Raw genomic sequence first — 14071 nt, forward strand, 5'->3', positions numbered from 1 at the left:
TATTATGAATCTGATAATGTATACCCAAGATAGTCAATTTCTTAATAGTGAAATTTACAATTTAATAAATATCTATATCAATGTTAATACTTTGCAGTGAAATAAAAGAGTCTTTTGGAATTTCATAAATCAAATACCCCGTTGGATAATTGTGATTAGACTTCATAAAATGTTCACGGTGATTATATTAGGCAAAGTTTGATTTAATTTTCCTTTCTCTTTTGTTAATTTCATCTTGGATACGTTTAAATTTTAATGAGAACTAGAAAATAAATAGTATTATTGTTTGCACAATTTTTTTAGTATAACTAGTGCAGCAATCTCTTTATGTTCCTCTTTCAATTAAACACAAGTACAAAGTCTCTTTATGTTCCTCTTTCAATTAAACACTATTAAAATATCAGTAAATATTTTAATTCTCCTGGTTATGCTCCCCAGGTTGGTGAATTAATTCTCCCGAATTTTTTCTTTTTATTGTTAGATTCTCATGTAAGTAGAATAGCAGATTCACTGTGTTTGATATCCTTCTGATTAGGATAATATTTTGGTACCGGTAGCATGTTGTAAACCAAAATATGTGATGGATGTAACTTAAGCTTTCTTTTCATTTCAAGCTATTCGGTCTCTGTTTATGATCTAGTTAGAGACAATTTCTTCAAAAAATCAATTATGGGATTTGTTGCATTGTTTTACTATAAAGCTTTTGACACCTGACATATGTTGATATTCTAGGTAGAGGAAGGTGAAGAGGATGATGAAATTAAGGATCTTTTCAAGGTAGGTAAGAAAAAGAAGAAGAATGAGAGAAGTCCTGTAGAAATAGCTTTATTAGTTGAGAACGTCATGGCTGAGCTTGAGGTCACAGCTGAAGAGGATGCTGAACTTAATAGACAGGGGAAGCCTGCCATTAATAAACTAAAGAAGTTGGATCTTCTAACAGAAGTCCTCTCGAAGTAAGCTGTTGATTTTTTGTCATATTAACTATGCTCTGGTGTTTCCTTAATATTCTATTTTACTTATGCATATATTCTTTGGTAAATTTCCACCAACTATTTGTCTATTTTGCAGGAAATAGCTCTAACATTTTTGGACCATGGAGTACTAACTTTGTTAAAGAATTGGCTTGAGCCACTTCCTGATGGAAGCTTGCCAAATATTAACATACGCACAGCAATTTTGACTATTTTAAATGTTGTACCGAGTTTTCACCATTATAAATATTTTTTTTATTCAATTGCCCTTCTCCAGCATTATTTAGCTCCTGATTAATTGGACATGCTTTGCAGTTTCCTATTGACCTAGAGCAGTATGATAGAAGAGAACAGCTGAAGAAGAGTGGTCTTGGGAAGGTTGTGCTTCAGTTCATCATGTGGCTAGATGCTCTATTTTTTAGCATTTAAAATAACAGCCTTCTTTTCCCTCATTTCCCTCCCCCTTTCCTTCTCTTCCCTGGGGCAAAAGAAAAAAAAAAGAAAAGAGAGCATCAATATGTAGCTTGTTATTCGGAGTCATAACATAAGTGTGATCTATATTGTCTTGACAGGTGATCATGTTCCTATCGAAGTCCGACGAAGAAATCAATGTAAATAGAAAACTAGCTAAGAAACTGGTTGACAAATGGGTAAGTAATCTGTGAAACTCTTGCTTCAGCATGTATTATTTATCTTTCCTTAAAAATTGTACTGATTCTTGAAGACATTATAATGGTATGCATTTTCTTTTTTTACAAACTATCCATTTTCATCCAGGAGTATTTTTCTTTTTGGGGGACAGATACTTAAAAAAGCACATCATTTTTGCTTTGTAATTGCAGAGCCGACCCATATTTAATAAGAGTACACGGTTTAAGGACATGAGAAATGCTGAGGACGATAGGATTCCTTTCAGGAGGCCAACTGTTAATAAGTGCTCAACCATTCTGATTTAAATTGCTTGTCTTGAGCAATATTTGTTTTATGTATTGCAATATGCTGAATTTCTATAATGCTGAATTTCTACCTGCCGGCAAATAAAGCAGCAGGGATGAAATCTAGAGATGGTGATCTTGATTTAGAATTTTCACAGTAAGTCTTGGGAATTAAGATATTACTAGTGGAGCAGTGTGAACTAAGTTGTCACTGATTTGTGTTATAGATGCTAATTGTTCTGAATGTATAATGCAGGCCTAGATCTAGACAGTCTTCTTCAAGGCAACATGCATCAAGGCCAGAAGCAACACCTTTGGATTTTGTGATCCGTCCCCAGTCTAAAATTGATCCAGAAAAAGTTAGAGCGCGAGCAAAAGCTGCTGCACAAGATCTGCAGAGAATGAAGGTTTAAATACAACACTTATTAGATGGTGTAAATACATTATTATATATTAATATAGTTTAGGAAATTGTATAGTAGATTTGACTGATTAGTGTTTATTGCAATGCTTGTATTTTGGTAAGTTTAGTAAGATAAGGTTTTGTATAGGAGTTATTACTTTTGATTTTCAATAATAAAAAATCATATATTATATTAATATTTTGTTTATGAGTTATATAATATTTCATTTATAGATTATGATTTTTTGCTATTGTGACATTTTAATCACAAAATTATTTATTTAACGCGATAAAAATGACGGTAAAAATTATTTTTTTTAAACGATAAAAAATGTCACTGTCAGGGTAAAACGGTAGTTCAAAAATGTCATTTTAACCAACCAAAACGCTCCTGTCAGGGTAAAAATAGCGGTTCAAAAATGCCGTTTTAACCAACCAAAATGCCACTCTATCAGGGTAATAATGGCGGTTCAAACTGCCGTTTTAACCTATTAAAAAACTACCATTTTAACCCTGGAAATAATGGCGTTTTGAACCGCCGTTTTAACCAACCAAAATGTCACTCTGTCAGGGTAATAATGGCGGTTCAAACTGCCATTTTAACCTATCCAAAAACCGCCATTTTAATCCTGGAAATAACGACGGTTTGAACCGCCGTTTTAACCTATTCAAAAAACCGCCGTTTTAACCCAGGAAATTGTGGCGGTTTTCAGAAAACTGCCGTAATAACCAGAATGGCGCCCAGAATTACGTCGCTTCACGAAACCGCCATTATTGGTTATAACCGCCGTAATTCCCATAAAAACCCGCCATTTTTACCAGAATTTTTTGTAGTGCTTAACCTCTAGGCTTCAAACTTCATAATTCATTCCTCAATTCTTCAATCTTCCAATTAGATCAAGCCCACGAAATCCATCTCAATTTAATCTTGAATTTAATGTAATTTGATTTTTATTTGAAATGTAATTTAGATAGATTATAAATAGAGGATCAATCTGAGAGCAAAGGGAATTTTGAACACTCTCTCACTCTCATATTTCTTCCTCCACTCTTCTCCTCTTCTTACTTTTCACATTTTGTAAGCCATGAGTGTCTAATTCTCTTCTTCATTGGGAAAGGAGCTCTATTGAATTTAATAGATCAATTGTGATTTACTATTCATCTTCAATTCATCTTTCACTTGCTTCTTTAGAAAGATTCTTCGTTTTTCATTTCAAGGATTCAAAATCTATTGAGAGATAGTTTGAATCTTACTTGAATTCTGTGAAAATCTGAGAGAGGAATCATAGAATTAAGCTTGAATATCTTTCTTCCAATTTGGTGAATTTGGGTTTGGGATTGATATGTGACATGTAATCAACCCATAACTTGATTCATGAAATTGTGTGACTCTAAATCAGAGACCAATCTTCATCTCTTCTCATGAGCAATTAGATCAAGACATTGGCAATTGATCAAGTTAAAAGAGATTGAATTATCAAGACATTGGAATTTAATCACTTACGATTTGCCAAGAGATCAATGATTTGCATGATCGAAGAGAAGATGAAAATCTATTTGAAACAGAGAATTCAATATCTCTATACCTCAATGATCTTTCCTTATTCTCTTACCCCCTTTCTTTGTTAATTTCTTCCAATTTAATGCTCATTTGCATTGCTTTCTTTACATTATTGCAATTTACTTTCTTGCACTTTACTTTCATGCACTTTACTTTCTTGTACTTTACTTTTTAATCAATTACATTCTTGCAATTTAAGGTCTTACAATTTAAGTTTCCAATACTTTACTTTCCCGTTCTTTACTTTCTAGTCACTTTATTGCTTTCTTTTAATTCAAGTCATTTAAGTTCGAGTTTATAATTTTTCTTATCACTTCCATATGAATTGATTGACTAGAATACCCAATCAAGAATTGCTTGCTTAATTCCTTAATCCTAGTGGGATCGATACCCACTCACCGTGAGTTTATTACTTGGTACGACCCGGTACACTTGCCGGTAGTATTGCGAGATTGTAAAAATCCCGTATCACTTAGACCTTTCCGGATATTCCCCCAATGCTATTGATAAATGAATATGAATATGAGTATGAGCTTGGGGATGTGCACACTGATAAACCCATATTTCATGAGTTCTTTTGTGCTTAATTAGAGTGATTTATTCAACTCTTCACCTACTTATTCACATTAATTGCATGGTTTTACTTTCCCTTCCTTATTATGTCATGTTGTGAAAAACATGTTTCCTAAGCTTTAAAAATTAATTATTTTAATTACCTTTATTTCCATTCGATGCCGTGATTAGTGTGTTGAGTAGTTTCAGATTTTCTAAGGCAGAATGACTTAAAGGATGAAAAAGGAAACATACTAAAATGGAAGGAGAAAGCAAAATAGAGCTTTAAAGAACTGGTATCCACGCGATCACATGGATGACGCGATCGCGTGCCAAGCACGAATTAGCAGCGACGCGGCCGCATGACTGACGCGACCGCGTGGCAAGGAAAAGCTCTGAATGACGCGACCGCGTGACCCACGCGGACGCGTGACAGAGGCCACGCACCAGAAATTACAGAATACGCCCCCAGCAAATTCTGAAGCCCTTTTTGGCCCAGATCCAAGTACAGACAGCATAGACCAGAGGTTATAAAGTGTGGAAATGCTTCCATTCAAAGAGAATAATGAGAATTTTTAACTAAACCTGCATACAATATATGAATGATATATGATGCCTGAGTTAGAAAACACACAGCCTGTGAGTCTTGAGCTTAAATTGTATGGTTGCATTCAAACCATAATTTCATTTCTGTGTGTTACATTTCTTTTTATTCTGATGTTCTTTCCTTTGCTTTAATCCATATGTCCAATTATAGAATATAGAATAGATACATACCAAGAGAATGATTGAGGCCATCATTTGATTTTAGCTCACTCACCCCAAATTAGCCTACCTTTTACATCACCCTTGTTAACCCCCCTTGAGCCTTTAAATCCCCTTTTATTCTATTTAGTCACACTACTAGCCTTAAGCAGAAAAACAAAATAAAATCCCAAGTGAATCCTTGGTTAGCTTAAGATAGAAAAAAATTATGAATAGAGTAAAATGTGGGAAACCTTTTGGGAACATGAGTGATAGAAACAAAAGGGTAGGAAAGTTAAAAAAAAAAAGAGAAATAAAAATAAATTTGGGAAGCATACTCATGAGAAAATCAAAGTGATTCAATTACCATGTGCATAAAAAAAAAGAGAGTTATTTTTCAGTATTTAATAAAAGGGAATGCAAAAAGAAATTCCCCAAAATGCAAAATAAAAACAATGCACATGAGATCAAAATAAAAAGTGAAACATGAGCATGCAACAATAAGTGGGAAATATGGAAAAATAGGTAAAGAGATTTTATTTTACTAAATATGTATGTTAGGTGAGATCTTAGTCTAATTAAGGATTCTCTTATTAGCTCACTTAACCATATACATAAATCCTTACCTTTACCTTGGTCCCATTACAACCTTAATTAAGATCTCATGACTTTTTGGTATGACTGTATTCTATAATTGTTGATTGGTTAGATGAAAAACAAAGTTATAGAAAGTAAGAATAAAAAGAAAAAAAATAGAGTGAATAAACCCAATAAACACTGAGTGACTAGAGAGTAAACACAAAATCCAGTGAGGGTTCTATAACTCATCAACATATATCTGTGTTTATATTTACTAATTGTTTTGCAAGTTTGTACAATGTTTTCTTTCCCATCTCATTTGCTAAAATGCTTTATTATTTAAGGGTTAGCTATATATATATACATAACTCCTTGAGAATGTGAATTAACTTAGCTACATGTAAGCTTTATATATGAGTAGATGAACTAGAATTGCATGACCCATTAGGTAGATACATTTAGCATAGGTTGCATTTCATAACATTCCATCACTTTAACCTTAATTATTTACCTTGGATTTAGCATGAGGACATGCTAGTGTTTAAGTGTGGGGAGGTTGATAAACCCATATTTTATGAGTTCTTTTGTGCTTAATTAGAGTGATTTATTCAACTCTTCACCTACTTATTCACATTAATTGCATGGTTTTACTTTCCCTTCCTTATTATGTCATGTTGTGAAAAACATATTTCCTAAGCTTTAAAAATTAATTATTTTAATTACCTTTATTTCCATTCGATGCCGTGATTAGTGTGTTGAGTAGTTTCAGATTTTCTAAGGCAGAATGACTTAAAGGATGAAAAAGGAAACATACTAAAATGGAAGGAGAAAGCAAAACGGAGCTTTAAAGAAACTGGTATCCACGCGATCGCATGGATGACGCGATCGCGTGCCAAGCACGAATCAGCAGCGACGCGGCCGCATGACTGACGCGACTGCGCGCCTTAAGCAGAACGCATATGACGCGGTCGCATGACTGACGCGACCGTGTGGCAAGAAAAAGCTCCGAATGACGCGACCGCGTGACCCACGCGGACGCGTGACAGAGGCCACGCACCAGAAATTACAGAATACGCCCCCAGCAAATTCTGAAGCCCTTTTTGGCCCAGATCCAAGTACAGACAGCATAGACCAGAGGTTATAAAGTGTGGGAATGCTTCCATTCAAAGAGAGCTCGCCAATTTCTAGTTTTCTATGATTTAGATTTAGTTTAGAGAGAGATTCTCTCTCTCTCTCCTAGGATTTAGGACTTCTTCTTGTTTTGAGAGTAACTCTGGATCCAGGTTTAATGTTCTTTTAGTATTACTTCTATTTATTTATTCCAACATTTGAATTGATTATTATAATTTGATTTATGAATTCTCTCATGTTACAGACTGTTATTTGAATTAATGATAATTGAGGTATTTTCAGTTTATGATTGTTCTCTTTGATTTAAGTTACCATTGCTTCCCATCTAAGGACCTCTTTATCATTCCAGCAATTTTACTTTTCCCCTTTTGGTTCTGGTTAAGAATTTAGTAACTCAACAGTTATTAAACTCAACATAATTGATAATCGTTATCTTGCTAATTGAGCTGAACTTAAATAATCCCAACCTTTTCTGAGGAAATAATTAGGATTCGAAAGTCAATTTAATTAGTCCCTTAACTTTCCTTTGCCCTGGTGAAGGTTGACCAAGTGGAGTTTAGATTCAACTTTCATTATTGTTGAGAGAGATAACTAAGTTGGACCTCTAATTTCTCTACCTTGCTAAAAGTTGCTTTACAGTTATTATTTATTCTTAATTGCCATTTAATTCACTCGTCATTTAAATTACTTGCTTCTCACCTTCTAAACCCCGATTATAACCTTTATAGCCAATAATAAGAACATACTTCCTCGCAGTTCCTTGAGAAGACGACCCGAGGTTTGAATACTCGGTTAACAATTTTTAAAGGGGTTTGTTACTTGTGACACCCAACATGTTTGTACGAAGGGATTTTTGCCGGTTTAGAAACTATATCTACAACGCAACCGTTTCTATGAATTTCTTTACTGGTAGAAAACCCGACGTCAAAATGGCGCCGTTGCCGGGGAACTGCTAACGTGTGCCTTATTATTGGTTATTGTAAATATTTTTCTTTTGCTTGTTTATTTACTTTTGTTTTTCCTTTTTTATCTTTATTTGCTACTATGAACTCTCACCCCTCTCGCTTTGAGTTTGGTTCTAATATTATTAAAGGAAATAGAAGTTACAGCAGGAATGTGCATCAAGGTCAGACCAATCAAGGATGGATGGAACCAAGAGGATCTAATCAACCCTTCTGGCAGCAACACCCTCCAAGATATCCTAGACAGAGACCATTCTACCGTGCATACCCAGCTGAAAGACATGGTGGACAACCTTGTAATTACCAACAAGCCCCACCCCGTGCGTATGAACCATCCTTTCAACATAACCTCGAACCACCACACTCACAAGCTTTTCTTCACCATTCGCCATCATATGATCCTTCTTTACCCCAATACCAATCCAATCGTTCCCAATCATCACCACTTTCCTTTGTATCATGTCCAAGTCTGGCAAACCGCGAAGCAAAGGATCACCTAAAGGAAACAGTAATTAAATTTCAAACAACCATTCAACAACTGGAGCAAGCACTAATTCAATGGGCCACTAGGCGCTCAAATATACAAGGATCAACCACAACTCCATGTGGACAGCCCGATAAAGAGCATAGCATGAAAGAAATATTAGAGACTCCAGTGGACAAGACAGAGAATGAATTTGTACTAGAACAAGTGGAAGAAGCTGTCATTGTTCAAGAAGAAGAGTTGGTTGAAGATCTAGGCGATGCTGAACTTCCTTTGGAAGCCAGAATTGAGGAAAACTCCGTCCAAGATGCCACAGTTAATGCTAAGGAGGATACCGTACAATCTCCAAGGCAAGTCGTTTACGAAGAATCAGACGGAATAATCCAAGAAGCAAATTTCCTTGATGATGATCGTCACAAGTCTAGTTCTCCTAGTGATGAACTTGCGTCCGCAAGTGAATTCTCTGAGATCGAAGAATCTTCCCCAAGTGAATATGAAAATGATGCGGAGGTAGATTTCTCTCAACCTCCAATCTATGACTCGAGTGATGAGGAAGACATAGAAGACTTTGACCAGGATACAGATACAATTGAAGATCTTTGCAAGGAAGTGGAAGAATTCACAGAAGAACACAAGGAAACGGAACTTGCAGAACCACCAAAAACACCTATCCCAAGGCCATTACCACCCAATACAAGCTTCAAGTGGGTACAATCCTTAACTTATAATTTTACTTATTCACTTGAATATGGTTTGCTTGAAACAGATGGCCAGCTTAGAGCTCTCTGCGGCTTTAAGAGTAAGAGGGAAATGGCTCGTATTCAGAGCTGGTGCACCAGGTTCAATAAGGTTCCACGCTTCACCTCGAAGTACACGGATTGGTATCATGCTCAATTGCATGGATCACAGAGAACGTTTGGTCACCACGGTGAGATTCTACTTTTTAAGCCGCCCGGATGGAGACATGTAGACCAAGACGGAGGCGGATTTAAACGCAAGGCTTGGAATCCTGAGGTTTATTCTGATATTTGTTACCCCAGGAGCCTAAAAATTTGTTTGAAGCTGCTCAGAAGCTTTACATGCCTAGTTTGGGACCCCGGAGGCTATTGGCATTCCAAGCACTGGTGGAGATTTTTGGACGAATTTAAACACAAGCCACCATAACAGGATACTCTTCCAATGTCCAACTTAAGGACTTTAACTAAAAGTGCTAGATGGGAGACAACCCACCATGGTATGGTCGCCTCTTTTTCAACTTATTTCTTGTTAATTGCTTTCATTTTTCCTTTTTCATTTTAATTTATTAAACCTGGAATCATGCATAGCATTCATGTCCATCACTGCATCCTGCATTTTTCAGTTAAAAAAAAAAGGGGTTGCACGACGCGACCGCATGCCCCATGCGATCGCGTCATATCGCGAAAAACACCACCCATGCGACCGCGTGACCCACGCGGCCGCGTGATACATATATCGGCGTAAGGATCCAACGAACAGAAAGTTGGGCTGGAATCGTGCGGCCCTTGTGCGTTTCGCACAAATTAGCCCACGCGATCGCATGCCCCATGCGATCGCGTCACTTACCCAATACCAATCCCACGCGACCGCGTGAGCGACGCGATCGCGTCGCATGGATTGCACATCACCCCAAAAGGAGACAGAGAGTTGCGCTAAAACGGCGCTGGAGTCGTGCGTTTAGCACAACTTCCAGCGACGCGATCGCGCGACCCATGCGATCGCGTCACCCTTTTTTCCCCCCCTCTCATGCGATCGCGCACCCCATGCGATCGCGTCATTCCCATTCTCGTCCCAACCACGCGACCGCGTGCCCCACGCGGCCGCATGGATTCGAAAATATAACCCCCCAGCCCGCGAACCCTATCAGTCGCGAGCCCCCTCTCACCCCCAACCCTCTTCTCCCTCTCTGCTCCCTCTCCCTCCAACCACCACCCAGCCACCACCGCCGGCCACCCAGACAATGCCGCCACCCCGTACGCCGCCGCCCCAACCCCCTCCCCTCCCTTCTTCTCCCTTCCTCCTCTCCCCTCTCTGCCACTGCCTCCGCGACCACCGCCCCCCCACCACCGCCACCCAGCCGCGACCCCTCCCTCTCCGCCACCCAACCACACCCCCTTCTTCTATCACCAACCCAAAACCTTTGCGACCACTGCCCCCTCAGCCACCACCGCGTCGCCGTGCACCACCACCACGCCAGACGCCGCCGCAGCCACCTTCTTCCCTGTTCCACCCCTTCCGCTTACCAGGTTCCGCAACACGCAACCTTTTTATCCGTTCATCACTTTTCTGTATTTTTTATTCCGTTTATGTTCATAATTAGGATAGCTAGACTTGCATGTTGTAGTGGATTTTTAGGTTGTCAGGTAGCTTAGGCTGTGGTTAGTGGATCTAGGTCTGTTTACTTGCACTGTTCTTACTTCTATTTTATCCTATGTGCAAATATGTTGCTGCTATAATCATGATTCATATGCTGCTTTCTTGTATGTTGCTGCTGTTTACATTGAGTTTTTCTGTTTATTTTATATCTATGTACATGCAGCTTGCTTTCTTTTAATTCATATGAACTGATCTGATTGCTGTTTATTTTCCGGGACAATCCAATTTTAGCCGGAATGCTGCCCAAATTTTTTGAAAATTGTTTTCATTCTTGTTTTGGTTTGGAAACTCTGTTTTACTCTACCTCCCCCAAACCATTTCATGAATGCTAAGGGCCACTTTCTTATCCTCTTTTGCTTTCCTGGTTCATAACATGCATTTGTGATTCACTGATTCCAATTTCTGATTTCTTTATTTCTATTCGAATCAGCATCACCCTGTTTTCTTTATTCAATTATGAGTACTTCTATTCTTACCTGTGAATCCTTGTTATATGGAATTTTTCTATGCCACTTACCTTCCTAACTCACTAATTTTAATTTACTAATTTCTTTTTCAAATCCTAACCATACTAACCCTTTTGATCTCTTTTCTGATTATTTTCACTTTTCTCTAACTTTCTAACCATGGCATATTGCTTATTTTTTTTCTATTTAACATAAATTCAATCACATTTCATATACTCATTTTCCTTATTCTATTTCTCCCTTACCGCTTTGAGTTTCCTTTGTTTAAATTGCCTATTTGCTTTCCTATTTTATCCAATTCCTGGTTTTCTATTTTTCAGGATGTCGGCCTCACAGAGGAAAGGTAAAGGCAAGCGCAAGAGAGGAGATTCCTCCCAGTCCATCATTGCTCTAATGCACGATTCATCATGGCGGGAGAAGAACTTCACACAGCAGGAGAAAGCTAACCAGCTGCTTCCTGCAAATGATCCTATAAAATTTGCAAACCGGTACTGTGAGCTGAAGTACCCGACTTTTGCAAACTCCAGAAATCTATACCTGGAACGTACCTTGAAGATTCCAGAAGCCCTCCAGCAGTACACTACTGAGCAAATCAAGCAAAGGGGCTGGTTCTTTCTGGAGAGACCACTGACAGAGGTCAATGCATCTTGGGTCCGGGAATTCTATTGCAACTACTACCTTACTACCCTAGATGCAGTGAACCTGAGGGGAAAGCAAATTCTGGTCACTGAGGAGGCCATAGAGACCATTCTCCAGCTCCCAGCCAAGTCCGATGAGCCAGATGGTTTTGCACAGGCTGAGGAGGACATGGGCCAGATGCGGTTTGATTGGGATGCTGTGAAGGCACGGATAGCTCTCGACCCTGCTGTTCCTTGGGAGATGGGTCAGAATACCACTATGCCTAGAGGGATCAAGAGAGTGTACTTGAATGATGAGGCTCGGCTTTGGCATCAGATCTTGAGTAATTTTGTGATGCCGAGTACTCACGAGACTGAGATCCTGGTTACCATGATCACCCTCCTGGTGTGTGCTGGAGGGTAAGGACCTGTACTTACCTCGTTTTATCCAGCATTATATGGCCAGGGTCCACGTCCGAGGCACCCTCCCCTTTCCTTACCTGGTTACACGGCTAGGCCGTCAGGCTGATGTGCCTTGGGAGGATGCCGATGAGCGACCACCAGCAGCGGACTGCAGGAAGATCATCCCGCACAGTAGGAACTTCCTTACCTTGGGCTACAGACCACCACCTGTCACTGCTACTGATGAGACAGTCCCTCCGTCTGCTGGACCCTCTTCATCCACAGCTACCCCAGCTGCCCCTGCTGCCACCACTGCACCTCCACCCGCCTCTGAGCCAGTTTATCGCCTCGTGCACCATCTTTTCCGCCAGCTTGATTAGATGGAGTGCCATAACAGGCACCGGTATGAGAGATTGGAGCGCCACAGCAGGCGACGCTATTCCCATCTGAAGCTGATGATCAGACAGGGCGCCGACATCCCCTCCGAGTCCGACACCCCTTCAGAGCCATCAGAGGAGGAGGAGGATAAGCACGAGGAGGAGACTCATTCCCAGGCAGAGACTCATCAGCAGGCAGCCACAGAGCAGACTGCCCCGCATCAGGAGGTTATGCCCCAGATTGAGGCTGCAGATCCGGAGATCCCGATCTAGTCAGTCTCCCCTCTACAGCAGCCAGACTCTCAGCCCACCACCGCCACAGAGACCCCAGCTACCATCCCTACCAGTGATGACACTCCTTCACACCCGGCTTGATTGAGCATCGAGGACGATGCTTCATTTTAAGTGTGGGGAGGTTGCCATCTCTGGCGTTTATTTTGGTGAACTACTACATACTTTTTCTTTCATTTTGGATATTTTTCTATATTTTTCTCTTTTTCTTTTATTGTTATTTTCTGAGTACTTATACATTGCTACTTGTATATTTTACTCTATTTTCTGTATTTTGCATTTTTTGTTCATATTTTAGTTATTTAGCTCATTTTAATCATTTAGTTTAGTTTGCAATTCTGATTTATTAGTGGATTAATTAGTATAGTTTACCCTTTTTTAGCATAAAGATAGTATAGTTTAAATAGAAAAATATAAAAAGGAAGTAAACTAGAAACTTTAACAGAATCAAAATAACCCACACCTTGTATATATAGCATTACATGTTAGTTGACAACATTTCATCAAGGAGGAACATTAAAACTTTAAAAGCAACCCTAAATAATTTTTTTCAAGAGAATAATGGGAATTTTTAACTAAACCTGCATACAATATATGAATGATATATGATGCCTGAGTTAGAAAACACACAGCCTGTGAGTCTTGAGCTTAAATTGTATGGTTGCATTCAAACCATAATTTCATTTCTGTGTGTTACATTTCTTTTTATTCTGATGTTCTTTCCTTTGCTTTAATCCATATGTCCAATTATAGAATATAGAATAGATACATACCAAGAGAATGATTGAGGCCATCATTTGATTTTAGCTCACTCACCCCAAATTAGCCTACCTTTTACATCACCCTTGTTAGCCCCCCTTGAGCCTTTAAATCCCCTTTTATTCTATTTAGCCACACTACTAGCCTTAAGCAGAAAAACAAAATAAAATCCCAAGTGAATCCTTGGTTAGCTTAAGATAGAAAAAAATTATGAATAGAGTAAAATGTGGGAAACCTTTTGGGAACATGAGTGATAGAAACAAAAGGGTAGGAAAGTTAAAAAAAAAGAGAAATAAAAATAAATTTGGGAAGCATGCTCATGAGAAAATCAAAGTGATTCAATTACCATGTGCATCAAAAAAAAAAAAGAGAGTTATTTTTCAGTATTTAATAAAAGGGAATGCAAAAAGAAATTCCCCAAAATGCAAAATAAAAACAATGC

At 38.7% G+C, this 14071-nt stretch overlaps 1 protein-coding gene across 1 annotated transcript; it reads left to right on the forward strand.

Annotated features, from left to right (window-relative positions):
* Positions 1-1286: 1286 nt before the first annotated feature.
* LOC107627138 (protein IWS1 homolog 1-like) lies at positions 1287-2319 on the forward strand. Its single transcript, XM_088505802.1, has 5 exons — positions 1287-1349; positions 1544-1621; positions 1814-1905; positions 2001-2063; positions 2163-2319. Exons 2-5 carry the CDS (start codon positions 1550-1552, stop codon positions 2317-2319), a joined length of 384 nt encoding a protein of 127 aa, XP_088361928.1. The 5' UTR covers positions 1287-1349; positions 1544-1549.
* Positions 2320-14071: the final 11752 nt, after the last annotated feature.

The sequence above is a fragment of the Arachis ipaensis genome, chromosome B2, assembly GCF_059453495.1.
Source record: "Arachis ipaensis isolate K30076 ecotype BB chromosome B2, ASM5945349v1, whole genome shotgun sequence".
Taxonomy (NCBI): domain Eukaryota; kingdom Viridiplantae; phylum Streptophyta; class Magnoliopsida; order Fabales; family Fabaceae; genus Arachis; species Arachis ipaensis.

Coding starts and splice junctions, on each gene's coding strand:
- LOC107627138 (XM_088505802.1), top strand. CDS start 1,550: ATGTTCCTATCGAAGTCCGACGAAGAAATCAATGTAAATAGAAAACTA. Junction 1,622..1,813: donor AGAAACTGGTTGACAAATGG/GTAAGTAATCTG, acceptor TTGTAATTGCAG/AGCCGACCCATATTTAATAA. Junction 2,064..2,162: donor CTTGATTTAGAATTTTCACA/GTAAGTCTTGGG, acceptor TGTATAATGCAG/GCCTAGATCTAGACAGTCTT.